The sequence below is a fragment of the Pectinophora gossypiella genome, chromosome 25 (genome assembly GCF_024362695.1).
Source record: "Pectinophora gossypiella chromosome 25, ilPecGoss1.1, whole genome shotgun sequence".
Lineage (NCBI taxonomy): Eukaryota > Metazoa > Arthropoda > Insecta > Lepidoptera > Gelechiidae > Pectinophora > Pectinophora gossypiella.
In genome coordinates, this window is record NC_065428.1 from 1,121,170 (window position 1) to 1,139,496 (window position 18,327).

Genomic DNA, 18,327 nt, shown 5'->3' on the forward strand with positions numbered 1-18,327 from the left:
TGAGAGCCTTCAGCGCTCCCTATTTGTCCGGCCAAGTAGTTAATGCCATCTGCGGCAAATCTACAATAAGTCACGTCAAAACAAAAAACTTGTTTCCTCCACATTCATCAATCGTTTCATACACGTACGCCGGTTCAGAGTAGATCGTAGTAGACCTTTTCATACTTAAACAAACTTATCTTATTTTTATTCTTTTATTAATTCCTATCCTATCCTTATCAAAAAACATGTCGCAACATCTCATGTTTAACATGACTAGAGCTAAGTAAAGAACTATGACGTATTTTTAAATGTACCCGTTAAATGACGTCATGGACCAATAGCCCAGGTTGACGTGTACTTTACTTAGAGTTTAGCTGTTTCTTATCAGCTGGCACACCATTTATGTCGAAAAAAAGAAAACGTTCTAACGGTTTATGGAAAAAGTTTGCGGAATATTTCCTTTGTACATATTAGAAACTCTTTTATTGTACTTTACGTCACTTACTACAACTACTTGGCCGGAAATATTTAAAAATGGAATAATTTAAAAGAAAAAGCAAATGTACTTAAGAGATAGAAATAAGAGAGAGGTTAGGTTAAGATTCAAATGTCTTTTCATGGTGTTTTAAAAAATAAAAGAGTGTATTTACGTTTACGTTGGGATGTCACAATATTATAAACCTAGAAACAGACTTGGGAAGTGTATTTGCATCAAAACTATAAGTTAACAAAATCTCATTGAGTATCTTCGTGTCTAAAAGAAATGTGTCCGTCTATAATATTAAAAAATAATTAACTCACCTGTACATTTTCTGCCGTCAATTTTCTAACAGTTTCCAACTGAATGGCCATACTTTTATCTAGGTTCTCACACCGTTCCGTCAAACTCTTGATGGTGTCATTCGCACGCGCAAGTTCAGACTTCAACATTTCATAGTCCGCTATATTCTGATTCAAGGTTATTATAATATCATCTTTTTCTCTCAGGGTTATCTTTAAATTTTCACAATTGGAGCAACTACTCGACTTGTTTCGTATCAACAAGTCTTTTTCTTCAATAACCCTCTTAAATTCATTAGTCTGTTCCAATATCGCATGGTTTAGCCTCTGAATTTCGTTATGGTACTGTATACTTTCATTGTGTTTGAGGTTTATCAAGTTGATTAATTCCGATTTCTCGTTAGCAGCTATTTCTAAAGTCGCTTTGTACTCATCGCACGCCTTTTCCCAATGTTCGGTTTTTACCTTAATTTCTGACCATTCGTGTTCTTTTGTTGTCAAGTAATTTTTCAGAGCAGAGACCTCTTGTTCTAATGATTCTTTCTCATGAACTAAATGGGCATATTCATCATTATGTTTCGTGGTATTCTCTGAGGTTTTTATTTTGTCATTTAGTTCCACAATTGATTGGTTCAGTTCTTTTATCTGTTTGTCTTTAGTGTCTATTGTTACTTTATATTCTTGACAAGTTTTTTCCAATTCTTGGGACAGTTTTGTGAGAACAGATAGTTGAGTGTTCTTTGAAATCATTTCTTCATTAAGATCCAGTACCTGTTTGCTCAGATCTTCCTTTTCACTGTGTAGCTGTTCTAACTCTTCGAAGCCTCTGTCCGATTTAACAGACGTATAACTCAACTTTTCATTGGTTTCATGAAGTGATTTAGTAAGTCTTTTTATTTCTTCGTTTTTAATTTCCAATGTTTTGTTCAGATCACCCACAGTGTGATTCAAATGACCGATTGATTCATTATTTTCAGTGATTGTTGTATTAAGTTTATCTATTAATGTGTCTTTTTCATTCAGATCAGATATTAGTTTTTCAACGTCCTGTTCCATCTGAACAAGTTTGGTGTCTGTGGCAATCAATTCTGTTTCTAACAACATTTTCTTTTCGACGAGTTTTTCATTTACATCCTTCAATGTTGTAATTTCGTTGGTAAGTAGTTCTTGGTGTATTATTTTAGCTTTTAACTCATTAATTGTTTCATTTAATGTTGCAGTGTTCGCGCATTCAGATTTTGTATTTGTTTTCAAAGTTTCGTTTTCATTTTTAAGTTCATCTACAATCTTCCTTAGGTTAGTCAGTTCGTTTTTAAGTTTGTCTACTGTTTCTGCTAGAGTGGAATTCTCTTTAAGTATATAATGTAGTTTTTCTGCTAGTTCATTTTTTTCAGTTGTGACCTTTTCTAATTCAGTATGAACAGAATCGTTTGTTTTGCTTTCATTTTCAAATATTTTTAACCTTTTTTCTAATTTCATCTTTTCATGTTCTATATCATGTTTATGTTTGAGGACTTCATCCAATTTCACTTCTACATCTTCTAATTTATTATCAAGAGATGTTTTCAATGTTTCTAGCTCTTTGTGTGCAGACACAGTTTCTGATAGCGCATGTTTCAGATCATCTACTTCTTTTGTCAATAAAACTTTATCATTTTCTATAATATGTATGTCAATGGAGAGCTGTTCGTTTTTAGCGTTAGATGCGTTGAGCTTTTTCTTCAGATCATCAATATCATCTATTGCTTTCTTTAATTTGTCGTTTTGACCAGATTGGCTGCCTTTCTCCAATTCTTCAAAATCGTGTGTTTTAGTTTTAACCGTTTCTAATTCTTTCAACATAGTTATGTATTTATGTCGCATATCAGATAAGCTTTCTTGTAAAACTAGTTTCTCAACTCTGACTTCATTCAATTCTTTCTCTATCCTTTTAATTTCACTTTCGAAATTCTTATTCATTTTGTTGCAGTTGTCCAATTCAGTTTCTAGTTTCGCCAAATTATCCTCATGTGTTTCTATGATTGGTTCTAGTTTGGACGAATTTTTCAAAGTTGCGATTTCCGAAATTAGGAAGTCATTGTTCTTCTTCATTTCGTTTAGTTCAGATTCAAAATGTTGGAGATCCGTTGTGAGGAAATCGTTTTCACCAGCCAAATCATCTATTTGAGTCTGTAAGTGATTGATATTGTGATTTTTTTCTGAAAGTTTGTGTTCTAACACATCGATATCTTTCTTGAATGAGTTGAGGGTTTTGAAAGCGCTTTCCAATTTGAATATGACAATATTATCTTCTGTAGATGGCATCTCTCCTATATAATCAATTGGTAATTCAAAGTTGACGTATTTATTATATAGTTGCATTATTATCTCCGATTTTACAAATCTGTGGTCATTATCATTATGACTTTTCTCTGCATTATCTTTCTGGACTAATTCAAGTTTTAACTCACGTATCTCACGTTTGAGACTCTCAATAACGCTTTTAGCGTTATCATCGATATTGACTTCATCCATATGAACCCTATTAGCGTTCCTACTATCTTTTAACTCATTCAGTTCTTTAATAAGTTCATCGTACGTCTCTCTAGGCACCGTGTTAGACATTTCACAATGTTTAGTAGCAACTTCCAGTTCATGTTCATATTTAGTTACTTGCTCTTGTAGTTTGAAAATTTCTTCATGTAATTCTTGATTTTCTTCTTGGAATTTCTCAGCATTTTCCCTTAAAATAGAATGTACTTTTTCAAGATTCAAGTACTTATGATGTAGGGTTTCAATATCTGATCTTTCAGCATTCACTTTATGTAACTCTTTGTCTTTTTCATTGATTTTGTTTTGCAATAACTCCCTTTCCATAGCAAATTCATCATTCCTGTTTTTTAAATCCTCGTGCTCTTGTTTGAGGACTTCGAAATTCTTTTGCAATTCCTTTTTTAGCGTCAGTAGCCGTTCCATAGCCATTTGGTGTTGATTGTCTAGATCTTCTAGGTTGGTTGTTAGATTTCTGTTTTCTTCACGAAGCCTATCTAATTCTTCATGACTTTCAGATCGGATATCATGGCTTTGTCGTTGTTTTAAGGAGGATATTTCGTTCTGAAGAGCTGCAATTTGGTGTTCGTAATGGTTGGCGTCTTTCGCAGGTTGAGTTGGTGGATCCCAGTACCAGCTCGCTTCTTCTTCTTTGACGCCATTTTTTCTGGAGAGCCTCTGAAATGAACAGAAAAATAACAGTTAACAATTATTCCTCAAGAATAATGCTCTATTAGAACTTCTAGTATAGGAGAATAGAGCATTAAGTTTTTGTAAGGGTATAGTTAAATTGCGAAGTATTCCTAATAAACAAACTCTTACATACATACATAAAATCACGCCCGTAATTCCTAATTGGGTGGGCAGAGCAATCCAAGACAACTTGCAGCCACTGTTGTTACAAACTCACTTCCGTATTAATTATATTGTTAGTATTCGAAGTAAACTAGCTAAATATTGTATCTTATCATTCTTAATACGAAAAGAAAGAACATTAATGACCATTTTTGGAAGTAAAAGGGAATTCGTATAAGGAACTCTCAACCTATTGACCTGGTTGCTAAAGTACAAAATTCGTCATCGTTACTCACACCTTGCAAGAGTAAATAACTTGTATTGAGTTATAAAAATATTGTTACATGATGGTGATACATGAACTGTACAATCTTCCACGAAAGTCTTCCCTTCAAATTAATGTATTTAGGCTTGTATTAATACAAAACTGTGGTGATTATTATACTAAAGTTTACAATAAAAAAAAAACACTATGTGGTTGGGACTACCTTTATAAAGGGTACAAAGTGCTACACAAGTTTACCATAATATTACTATCCCTTAACATAATAAACGCAACAGTACACCACACAAGTTTACAAATAAAATATAAGAATTTGAGTATGTAAATGAAGTATTGACGTAGTGGACGGGTATACTTTTTGCAGTCCTTTAGCACATAAACTCTACATCACTCAACACAAGTTTACAAGAAAAACATAAGAATGTTGGTACAAATGAAGTGCATACTTCGTGGTAGGTACTTCGCCAATCTTTAGACCAGTCCACGCAAGTTTACAGGTAAAAGAAGTTCTAACAAATGAAGAACAAACTTCGTAGTATTTTGTTCAGCCTTTTACACTCTCCCACATATGTCAGGAAGTAGTATATACTAAAGTTGGTATAAATGAGGTGTAGAATATGTGGTTTGTTGTTCAGCCTGTATACCACCTCACGCAAGTATAGAAGTAAAATTTAAGAAAGTTGGTGTAAATGAGGTTTATACTTGGTAGTGGGTTATTCAGCCGTCTGTACAAACATACGATACGTTATCTGCCTCGTTTTTATGGTTCACCACTGACTCACTGTGACCTGTATTGTATGGTAGGTACAGTTGGAATTAACATTTGTGAAAAAAAAAAAACATTTTCAGTTTAAAAATAAATTATGACTTGAAATGACTTGTGTAAGCGGCTAAAACGCTAATTACACTTGCCAACCCATTCTGCGCGTTGCGTCTATGTCAAGGACTTGCCGATCAAGATCGTGAAGTCTAATAGCAAATTGGTGGCGCGTAACCATAGTAACCACGATCTCGAGCGAGTTGGTGGGGAGTAACCATGGTAACCACGATCTCGAGTTGGTGTAATAGCGTCTATGTCCCGATCTCGATGTGCCTTGACGCATCCGTCTGGGTGGATTGGGTACTGTAATTAGCGCTTAAGAGAGTCCTTTACGGTATCAGGGATATGGGGAGTTTAAGAAGCCACATCGCAGCCATTCACCTAAAAAAGCAATATTGCTATTTGACATTTGTTTGCATTGCGCTCTTTTCAATCGATCAATCAATAATACTTTATTACACAACGACATATAAGTACAAAGGACATAAACATACGAATAAAAATAAGCCCAAAAGGCGGCCTTATTGCACTTTTAAATTCGCAAATGTCAAATTGCAATGTTGCTTTTTTAGATGAATCGCTTCGATGTAGCCTTTTTAACCCAACTGGTAACTTGTTACGATATTGATCATAATAATTATCTATCTTAAAATCTTTTTTAGGTTCTGTGCGCACGCGCCTATTTTCTACATTCGTTAACTTTTCACACATTTATCTTGTGTCTTGTTATTTGTATCTTTACGGCCTACCTGGCTGCGCTTTTAAATTAATGATGAGGGTGAATATCAAAATTTCAAGTTTGGTGTCGAAATTTCATATAACTTTTTCGTGAAAAATTGGGTTCCGACATGAAAAAGGATCCTTTTGGATACAAAAGGATCCTTTTTTCACGAAAAAATTATATGACAGTTCGCCACCAAACTTGGCACATTTTGATATTCACCCATGATTACGTAAGATTATATTATTTATTGCAATAGTTATCCATGTTTGTGATTTGTTACTTTAAGTTTACTCGCATGGAATTGTGCCGCTTGTGCACTGGCAAAATAGTTTTTGTAAATAAATAATATATATTATAACATTGCACAGAATACGCGCCCAAGTGTACACACAGGTAATAGGCGCGCAACGCGGCGCTCCGAACACTTCCCATTTAGTAAGTGGTGCATGGAATTGATAAGAACGCGGTAACTTCTGTCACTATGGTGTGCGTACATACCATTTAAGTACTTCTATGTGTTGACGTCGGAGTATTCAAATTCTTATACTCCTTGCAACTGCCTCCTTGGTCGTCTTAAGTTTTTTTAAAATTATATACAGGATGTTAGCGACGTCGTAACAAATACTGAGGGGGATGATTCAGCTCATGATGAGTTGATATCAAGTGGAATTTTCCGTCGCAAAATTTTCATTTTTTTGTGTTTTTTAAATTATTTTCAATTGTATACTTTAGTGACGGAAAATTCTACTTAATATTAACTCAGAATTGTGAGCTGAATCGTCCACCTCAGTATTCGTTACGATGTCACTTACACCAGTTTCATTTCCGTCGCATTTTTTTTTTGTATTTTTTTTAAATTATTTTCAATTCTATACTTTTGCGATGGAAAATTCTACTTAATATTAACTCAGAATTGTGAAGCGCGATTCAAATGTGGAGGAAGCAAAAGAAGTGTGTTAGGAATGTTAGTGAAGCAAATAACGGTCGCTTTGGTCCAGTGTTTGGGCTCATGATCCGAAGATCCCGGGTTCGAATCCCGGTAGGGACATAACAAAAATCACTTTGTGATCTCTAGATTGCTTAGGACATTACAGGCTGATCACCTAATTGTTCTTCGGAAGGCACGTTAAGCCGTTGGTCCCGGTTACTACTTACCGATGTAAGTAGTAGTTACATGAGCCATGTCAGGAGCCTTTCGCGGCTCAATAGTAACCCTGACACCAAGATTGATGACGTTGGTACTCCACCTCACAACCCACACGACAGAAGAAGAAGCTCACGACTATATTCCCAATTGGGCTAGAATGAGTTACATCTATCGCAAGTTTTGATGAGCTTGGTAAATCACTTCACAACCCACAGGATAGAAAAAGTGAAGCAAATGAAATAGGTGTGAGTTTGACATTAATAATGTACAAAGACACGCCTCAGGATTTACCTCGAGATAAGCTTATCATTCAAGGCGCGTTATCGTCATAGTCGTCTGATACTGATTATATTTATAATTGCATTATTCCTATGATAACTATACTGGGCCGGAAGCACGGAATCATCTTACTTTTCCGGACAATCAGGTGATTCAAGCCTGAAAAGTCCTTACCAAACAAAGGACAGTCTCACAAAGTGATTTCGACAATGTCCCCATCGGGCACGTTAAGCCGTTGGTCCCGGCTATTAGCCGTAAAAGCACCTCCACCAACCCGCAGTGGAGCAGTGTTGTGGAGTATGCTCCATACCCCCTACGGCTGATTGAGAGGAGGCCTGTGCCCAGCAGTGGGACGTATATAGGCTGTTTATGTTATGTATGTAAATAAATAAAATAAATAAATTATAATCCTAGGGAATATACTCTGCTGTGTTGGAATGCCGGCGGGCTTAGTACTCAACTATACGCCTAAGGCCGAGCTCAGTTTACGAACCATTGTCGACCCACGTTTTACAGTTTTGCGTTTTAGTATTTCCCATACGGCGTAATGTTTCATTTACGCTGAATCATACGCCGCTGTTCGTAATAAAAGGGATTCCTAGTACTAAAGTTACTCGCTAGATGGCGGGGTTTTTGTTTAAAATTGTTTTACGTTTATACGCTTCAACAGCCTCCGTGGTCTAGTGGTTAGAGCGTTAGCCTCACGATCTGGAGGTCCGGGTTCGATTCCCGATGGGGACATTGTCGAAATCACTGTGTGAGGCCGTCCTTTGTTTGGTAAGGACTTTTATGGCTTGAATCACCTGATAGTCCGAAAAGATGATTCCGTGCTTCGGAGGGCACGTTAAGCCGTTGGTCCCGGCTATTAGCCGTAAAAACACCTCCACCAATCCGCATTGGAGCAGCGTGGTGGAGTATGCTCCATACCCCCTCCGGTTGATTAAGGGGATGCCTGTGCCCAGCAGTGGGACGTATATAGGCTGTTTATGTATAAAAAGAACATCATCTGATTATTCTGAGTTAATATCAAGTGGAATTTTCCATCGCAAAAGAATAGAATTGAAAATAATTTAAAAAAACTAAAAAAAATCATGAATTTTGCGACGGAAAATTCCACTTGATTTTAACTCAGAGTCATGGTCTGAATCAACCCCCTCAGTATTCGTTACGATGTCACTAACACCCAGTATATCTCTATTTATATATTTGTATGTATGTTATATATTTATTTGCATGTATTTATTGGTAAGTTGTACTTATAGTTTGTACCCGCAATCTGTCAATTTTTACATTTTTCCTCACCTTATGGTTCTCTGGAAGAAATCGCTTTAAGCGATAAGGCCGCCATTTGCCATGTACTTAGTTGAGAGTCTTTTTGTAATTATTTATTTTTATTTTGGTGCAGTAAAGTGTATTTGTATTGTAACTCTGTCTGACGCGAGTGGGATGGCGCCCAGAGTAGTCTAATGCCGTTCTATGCGTAGTATTATTCCTTACTCTATGCTTAAGTCACAAACAGTGGCTTAAGCCGTCGCCTTCAATAACTCGGTGAAGCAATCAAGTACAATCAACCGTAGATGTGTGATATTACAATTTTATGCGCCATTGTATCCAAGAAATTACAAAAATACTAGAAATTGCCTTTTTTAAAGAGTTCGTTAACTTTGTAAGAAAAGAAAGGTAATTTTATAAGAATTTACTTATATACCTCTATATTTTTTTGCTTTAACTTCGGATCGTTGATCAATATTCTCATGTTCTCTCTCTCTCTCTCTCTATTTAAGAGCTGCGCTCTTGTCGGTGGAGTAATCGCCATTCCTCTCTTCTTCCCGCCAAAACCTTTACCTCCCGATACGACACGACCTGCACCTTCCCTTTTATTTGTTTCATCAATGTTCTCCTAGGTCTACCCCTTCCTCTCTTCCCTTCAATTTTTCCTTCTATAATGTTTGTTATAAATGAATCGTGTCGTATCAGGTGGCCAATCATATTTTCACGTTGATATGGCTATAATCTTCTTGTATATTATGGGTTGTGAAGTGGTTTACCAACTTCAGCAGCCCTGATGTCAGGGTTGTTGGGAAGATAGAGATGGCAAGATTTGATATTACATAAAAAAAATAACATTATATCCATGTAACCCGTGACAGCCGTGTTCGTAGAACGCGTGACTTACATCGTAGTGTCGTCATTGGTTCAAATCCCGGGCTCGACTGTGAATTAATGTTTGGATCGTAGATAATTGATATCACGTGGTTTCTAGGATAAGGTTAATGGTCTATTACCTACATGGGACTTAAAAATAGCTGGCGAGGAGAGGGTAAACTATAATCACCTCTGCCTAACCCCTTCGGGGATACAGATGTGATGCTGTATTGCTAACTAAACTGCCGACACACGTCACTGACGTACCGTCTATACCTTGTTTTAAATCGCGACTCAAACGTTGGCTTCTTGAGCACACGTTCTACAGTTACGATGAATTTATTAATTTGTAATTTAGATAATTAGGTACTGGACAGTACAGTTCAAATATTGTGTAGGTACATTATTTGTATGAATGTATTGATGTAACAATTTTATTTTAATTTTTAATATTGTAATGTGACTAATTTTTATCTTGACGTGTAATACGAATTATTACCAATAAATTATAATATGAATATGAATATGAACTTGGAGGACATTTATTATGGACAACGGGCTGATCACCAACCACAATACTGTGCTTCATATCCTTCTTAGGACTTCGTACCAAGTCTGTCAATTATTTTCTGATCAATTGTAGCTCTGCCCACCCCGTTAAAGATTACGTGCGTGAACATAAACTTCCTAAAATTCATATTTTTGTGCACATAACTCTAAACGCGACTTTACCTTGACCGTATTCCCGTGCCTCGTTGTCAAATGGCCATAGGCCATAATCGTCGCTTACGTTCATAACCGTTACGTAACCTTTTTGAACGTACTGTCAAATCTTAGCGCGCTGTGTACTTGTGAACGTTTAAAAATAATTTTATGCCTAATTTCTTAACATGCCGTGACAATATGATCTTCTTCTTCTATCGTGTAGATTGTGAGGTGGAGTACGCAACCTCATCAACCCAATCGCCAAAGGCCCCTGACATGGCTCACGTAACGACTACATACATGAGTAAGTAGTAACCGGGACCGACAGCTTAACGTGGCTTGCGAAGCACGGATCATTTTACAGGATTAATAGGTTGATCAGCCTGCATTATCTTAACCAAATTAGGGATCACGAAAATTCTTAATGTTCTTAGGTTACCTGATTTATAATCTGATCCACAAAAGTGCCTCCGTTAGCCTGATAACACGGTGCAATTTGAAGCAGCACTCCAATTACTAATAGCACTTTTAACTTTATCATTTCCACATCTTCATACTAAGGTAGCACTATTTAAGAATAAATTGGTAAAAAGGTCTTTAGTTAGATAGAATTAATAAAGTAAGAAAGAAAGTTCTTTATAGTGTAAATTCCGTAAAATATGTCACGAGAATTTATTTGGTACAAAGTAAGTATTATGTTTAGAAACATGTACTCGATAGCGATAGAGCATAGCGTTCACAGCCGGTTGGTTTCATTTGATATTTGACTATTATTACGCTCTATATGTTATATTTTATATACACAGGTTGTACGCTCTTTGGTTTCAAATAACTCCACAAACGGATCATTAAATCATTAAATTTTTATCCACTTGAACATTAAAAACACATTTAATTTTCGAAAACTTTTCAAGCTCAAAAAACGAAGAGTCAAGACTTTTAGTTTTAGATTAAAAATATGAACTTCTTATTTTTGAACGCTCGAACGCAGATTAAAAAATATTTCCCGGCGATTATTTTTCAAATATCGAAGCCATGGAACAATGGGGCGGACGGCGCACGCACTGCCGCGGCCACGGGTCGCGCTCGAGTTTTCAAAACATACTCTTGTACTTAGAAACACTCATGTTGTGACTAGACTCGAAACATATTACAATTGTTAAGAACTATTTTTGTTATATGACAGACAATAGCGTTTATGTTTTGGACGAAATATATTATAAGCTATTTTTATGTAATGTGACACCTGCTGTGTTATGAGTTACACTTCGTACATAGTTGCCTTGCACTGTGCAACGTGCAAGCTAAATTGGTTGTATCAATGATGGCTATCTCTCTCTCTCTATTTAAGAGCTGCGCTCTTGTCGGTGGAGTAACCGCCATTCCTCTCTTCTTCCCGCCAAAACCTTCACCTCCCGATACGACACGACCTGCACCTTCTCTTTTATTTGTTTCATAAATGTTATCCTAGGTCTACCCCTTCCTCTCTTCCCTTAAATTTTTCCTTCTATAATGTTTGTTATAAATGAATCGTGTCGTATCAGGTGGCCAATCATATTTCCTCTCCGGTTCTCTATAGTCTTCAATATGGTTCTCTTTTCTTCAACTCTTTCCAGCACTTTTTCATTTGACACCATTTCAGTCCAGCTTATACCCTCCATCCTTCGCCAACACCACATCTCAAACGCTTCCAACCTCTCTCTGTCTCTCTGTGTCATAGTCCACGTTTCACTTCCATAGAGTGCAATGCTCCAAATATATAATATATGATGGCTATAGCGTAGGTTAATTTCAGCAGAAAAGGTTGTGGTTAAGTGTTACCTACAGATTACATAAGTAACTCACGTAATGGTTGCCTCCAAATGTAGGGTGGTATTAATAAACCAATCCCAGTTGAGACTGCCCTTAAGACCATGCTCAAGGCCCTGGTTTTATACTATAAGAACTGTCACATTGACATGATCTTGAGAGCAGTCTCGAAGCTGAGATTTGTTTATTAATACCACCCTAAGACTTTACTTTAAAATACTACAGACGTACAATATTATGACGTCACTTTTAAAGCGCCTTTCCTTGTGCAAATTTTTCTTCGACAAAACCTCGATTTTATTCATATAATTTCATTTCGAGTAAAAATTGAGCTTAATTTTTTATACCGAGATTGAAACGAGTATGTCTTTTGCGAGGTTTTCTTAACAAAAATCACACCCGAATGTGATTTTTAAAAAGAAGCTTATGTTTTATATTATATATAGCTGCAAACCCACTGACTGACTGACTGACTCACTCACTGACATAATTGTTCTCCCAGAAGGAGCGTCGGGGGGTGAAAATGATGTATGGGGGGTGTGATCGGGACCTCCCGGTGAGTATGGGAAAACTTCCAGATCATGGAAAACTGCTCCGCATCAGGGAGACACCCTACAGTCTGGCGCAACTATTATACCTAGATCAATTATTTTTTCGCAAAACCTATTTAAATCTTGGTCAAATTCTATCGTGGGTGAAAAAAAATCAAAATGGCGGAAAAACAAGATGGCCGCCATACAAAAATTTGTTTTCCCAGAAAATGTCTCGGAGGTAAAAATGATGTATGGGAAATGTGATCAAAACGTCAAGCTGAGTATAGAAATTATGCTTGATCTTGAAAAACTGCTCCGCATCAGGGAGACACCCTATGGCCTGGCTAAACTATCAAACATAGAACATTTTTTTTTCCACTAAACCTACTTAATTCTTGGTCAAATTCAATCGCTGGTGATAAAAAATCAAAATGGCGGAAAAACAAGATGGCCGCCATACATATTTTTCGTTTTTCCCGGATAATGCCTCGGGGGTAAAAACTGTGTATGGGGATATCATCGGAACGTCGACTTCAATATAGAATAACTTCTAGATCTTTGAAATCTGCTCCGCATCAGAGAGACACCCTACGGCCTGGCGAAACTATCGCACCTAGGACTTTTTTGTTTTCACGATACCTATTTAAATCCTGGTCAAATTTTATCGCCGTTGAAAAAAAAAACAAAATGGCGGAAAAACAAGATGGCCGCCATACAAAATTTTCGTTTTTCTCGAAAATGCCTCGGGGTGAATATGATGTAAGAGGGATGAGATCAAAATGTCATATTGAGTATGGAAATACTTCCCGACCTTCAAAAACTGCTCCGCATCAGGGCGGCACCCTACGGCCTGGAAAAACTATCGCTCCTGGAACGATTCTTTTTTCACCAAACCTAATAAAATCTTGGTCAAATTTTATCGCCGGTGAAAAAAAAAACAAAATGGCCGAAAAACAAGATGGCCGCCATAAAAATTTTTGTTTGTCCAGAAAGTGTCTGGGGTGTAAAAACGATGTATAGGGGTGTTATCGGAACGTCATCTTGGAAAACTGCTCCGCATCAGGGAGACACCCTACGGCCTGCCGAAACTATCGCACCTGGAACGATTCTTTTTTCACGAAACCTATTTAATTCCTGGTCAAATTCAATCACCGGTGAAAAAAAAAACAAAATGGCGGAAAAACAAGATGGCCGCCATACAAAATTTTGTTTTTCTAGAAAATTTCTCAAGGTCAAAAAATACGTATAGGGGTGTGATCGGAACGTCATCTTGGAAAACTGCTCCGCATCAGGGAGACACCCTACGGCCTGGCAAAACTATAGCACCTAGAACTTTTTTGATTTCACGAGACATATTTAAGTCTTGGTCAAATTCTATCGCGGTAAAAAAATGGCGGGAAAACAAGACACGCGAGCAGCTTGCTGCGAGCGAACCACGCGACATCTAGTTTTTCTATATAGACGACGATATGGGAGATGGAATAAATAATCAGCAGTCAAAATATTGAAGGGCATCATATTGAATTTTCTTTTAAACTTATCAAAAGTAGGCGCAAGTAGCCCTTTGATTACTTGTGCAGTAATGTGCCGTTCCCGGGAATGTTCCTAAAGTGGGAATGTTTCCAAAGCGGGAATATTCCTAAAGTGGGAATGCTCCCAAAGTGAGAATGTTCTTGCTGTAAAAACGCTTTAATAGGAAGGACACTGGCTGTTTGTTCTTTCTTGTACTCTGATTTTATCTGCCTATAGGCTATATAATAAAGTTTTTTCTCGAAGTGGAAATATTCCCGGGAACGACACATCACGGCTTGTGACTCTATACACCCCACAAGGGATTACGGGCGTGATTGTCTGACGTATACATATATGTTTAAATAATAATTGCACGAACTTAAATATGTACTTCCAATTCGTGTGATCTTCTCAAGTTCTCACTAAAATTGCATCGCTCATCGCTAAATAAGTGATAGGATTAGAATCATGGCCGCTTATAACTTGAGCATAGAATAGACAATGACACTACGTGTAGAAGGGACACTCTTCGCCCTGCACCGATACGAGCTTGGAGTGAGCTTAACTTACCTCACCCCCTCGATAGAGGGCCAATTTAATCTAAGCCGTAAGCCGTTAAATAGTAAGGAAGCGCGCGCGGACTGTCTCGTTCGCACGCACAAGTTAAGAACGAGATTTTTGTATGGAGTGTCCGGGCTGTGGTCATAGAATAAATAATAATACAACGTATATAAAGGTAATTTCTTTACGCCATTCAATGAAACTCCGCCCCGCACCAATTCGTATAGGGGGCTGACCTCACCCCCTCTGAGTCCATCTTAAATGGCCGTACGCCGCTAAGGAGTAAGGGGGAGAGCGCGCGGATTGTGTCTCGTTTGCACTTACGCGTTAGGAGGTACAAATAATGAGATTTTTGTATAGAGTGTCCGGTCTGTGGTTTAACTTCAATACTCGTAGTACTTCTGTCTATTCTATTCAAACCTGCAGTGATTATGTCGTCAAAGACCGTAAAACGTTGTTCACATGCCGTTAGAAATGCGACTGTATTACCTGCGCGTCAAGGTCGCGAGTTGAGAGGTTTTGTGCTTCGTTTACATTACGTTTAGTTACAAAAATCAATCAAGTTAAGATATTTTTTCATCTTCTCTGTCGGAGTGGGTGTAACTATATACTAACACCTCTGTCTACTCCTTCGGGGATGCAGGGGTGATGCTATGTTTATGTTAAATATTATTAACTTCTTTTTCTTCTATCGTGTGGATTGTGAGGTGTATGAACAACCTCAGCTACCCTGGTGTCAGGGTTATTATAGGGCCACCAAAGGACCCTGACATGGCTCATGTAACGACTACGTACGTCACGAGCATTAATATGTATACACTTTGGTACCATGTCACATTAACTTTTTTGACAAATTGAACTGTAAGTCTCACTAAATGTCAAATATGTTAGTGCGACAGAGTCCTAAAGTGGGTACATTATATTGCTCATGACTGTACTTACATCAGTAAGTAGTAACTGGGACCAACGGCATCCAAAGCACGGAGGTTGTTAGCAACCTTAACAGTTTACTTGTCTCGACAAGTAGTTTAGTTAACAGCGATTCTCGCGTAAACGCGGCTCTGCCTGCGCACGCGACGCGTTACGCTGCGCGCGGACCAAGGACGCGCGCTCATGTGAAATTGATTCTCAACGATTAACACGATGCGCGGCTGTCGTGTCCGGCACGTCATAGTTACTTCAATGTCAAAATAAAAAAAAACAGAGAAAGCAAAGTTCTACTCTGTAAAAGAATGTATCGATTTGCAACGAATTTTACGGATTCAGATCTAAAAGGCCCCGTCAAAGTAATGAATCTAAAAAGAAATATTGCCACACCCCGGACACTTCATACAAACGACCTCGCTTTACACAGACACTACACACTGAAATTATCTTACACGCGCATCTGTGTGTGTGACGTCTGACACCATACGATTCAAGTCTAAACTACGTTCGAGAGGGGTGAGGTAAACCTAGCTCAGACTCTGGTGGGGAGCGGAGAGTTACCGTTCTATACGCAGTTATTCCTTATTCTATGCCTGTGACCAACAGTTGGGACGTAAGGCTTTTTATGTTATGTTATGTAGGCAATGACAACAAATGTCAAATAGCAATATTGCTTTTTAGGTGAATTGCTTCGATCAATATTGATATTACGAATCCAAAGAACTTAATTTCAATAATCAGACATAACAGATGAATACAGTACAACTCAAATGAATCAGTCAATGTGGCCATTTTAACCCCCCTGGTCACTTGAATCCAAACGTACAATATTTATTGCGATTACTCAATATTGATCGAAGTCCGAAAATGGTTACTATGGATAGAACTTTAATTTTTTTATCTATCTATCTATAAAGTATTACAAGAGCTTCAATACGCGGCAAGAATTAGAGCTGTCAAAGTGAAAAAGCCAGTTCATTAGCATAGTGATGTATCAAAAGTATGGAACGTAAAATAATAAAAAAAAGAAAAAAAATCATGTATTTTCCGACGAAATGGAAAAGGAAAATCCACTTGATATCAACTCAAAATCATGGTCTGAAACATCCCCCTCAGTATTTGTTACGATGTCACTAACACCCATCCATTTGTATGGCTACTTGTATGCACTTGTACAGGGTGTCTGAATCATCCCCTTAGTATTCGTTAAAAGGTCACTAACACCTTGTATAAAGAAAAATACTCTATTACTTAATGTAATAACGTCTCAAGTAAATTATAAAGAAGTTATGCCCAAACAGTGGCCTTAAGAAGTTACGTGTCTAAAAAACAAGAGGTCGTTTAATTGTTAAACATTTTCCCATTGAATGCGGACGAAAAATTAAAAAAAAAAAAAACTATCGCCTTCGACAAATGACACGTATGTCTTATGGCTTATGTCAAAAGCAGTTAAAACGTACACGCGCTCATAGAAATATCAGCCTTAGAATATGTTTGATAAAGTTGGGAATGCAATGTAATGGTGACTATGCGTGTTGGGTTGAGAAACGGCTATTGAAAGTGCATGGGCCAATGTCAAGTTGTCAATATGATCTGTGGATAGAGTAATTGTGGAACAGAGGCAGGCGACACAACTACATACATAAACTCACGTCCGTTATCTCGAATGATGCATATCAATCCGGGTAAAAATTGAGACCACAAATTTAGTGTGGATAAAATATGAAGATTTGACAGGTCCGGTTTTTTAGAAAAAATAATACAAAATAAAGTTTAAAATAATAAATAATTATTAATTCATTTATTTTTGATAAAACGATCCATAATTATTAAGTTCACAAAAAGTATCAAAAATACGTATAAAAAGTTAAAACAAAATTAAAAGAAATTCAAACATTGTACATTAATAAAAATAAGTTTTGGTGTTGATAATATAATAAGTTCTGTGCAATCAAGTATAAGGACCTATTTAATTTGATTTGAAAATACATCAAAAGTGTTAATTATCAATGTTTGATAAATCTTAAAGATTCGTCACCTTTAAAGTGATTCAGTAGTATCGTGTATAACTTAACAATGGTAAGAAGTATCAAAGGTGCTTACTCCAGTACACACCATCTCATTGGCCTCCTAATTTTATTTTAAGTTATACCTGTCATATTCTTATCCACCGAAAAGGAAAGGGACGGGTAATCGACAGGCACAAAATTTACGGAACACACGTCAATTGTAGGCAGAAAAACAAAGCTCTCAAAAATTTACAATGGCCAATAACCCGACAGAATTAAGTTGCAGCACACGTCAAATGGGTTGCATATCAGCGAGATGCTTATTTGATTCGCACGGGTTATTAATTCATTCACTCATTCATTTTAAATTTAACAGCTGTCAATACGTCCTTTTCCTTTTCGGCGGATAAGAAAATGACAGCTCTAACTTAAAATAAAATTAGGAGGCAAAGCTTACAAAACCTACAATTCATATTGAAGCGCATTTCTTGATTCGTTAAGTATTAAAAGACATTCAAGGTTCTCTTCAACCACATAAGGTTGTGTCAATAATTAGTGCAAATATTGTGTAATTTGCCTGTAGGTTTAATCTACACAATATCAACTGCCCTTGGGACAAAATGTTGTTCACGTGACATAGATTCCGAGAGTAGACATCTTAGGCTCCATCAAAAACGAACTCTATGTAAGTTTTGACAACCTAATTCTTTTTTGAAGTCGGAAAATCAAAAAGTGAAGCTTTCGGAACTTTTTAGAATCTACGTATAAATAAAGTCTGATTTCAGCT

The 18,327-nt window shown here is 37.1% G+C and overlaps 1 protein-coding gene across 2 annotated transcripts in view; it reads right to left on the minus strand.

Moving 5' to 3' along the window:
* The window catches only part of LOC126378025 (thyroid receptor-interacting protein 11-like), an 86,925-nt gene that overhangs the window by 11,651 nt on the left and 56,947 nt on the right, over positions 1-18,327 (minus strand). For both annotated transcript variants that reach the window (XM_050026085.1, XM_050026086.1), the window contains one exon: positions 784-3,969. In XM_050026085.1, coding sequence (XP_049882042.1) covers positions 784-3,969 — 3,186 coding nt within the window. The remainder of the gene's footprint in view (positions 1-783; positions 3,970-18,327) is intronic.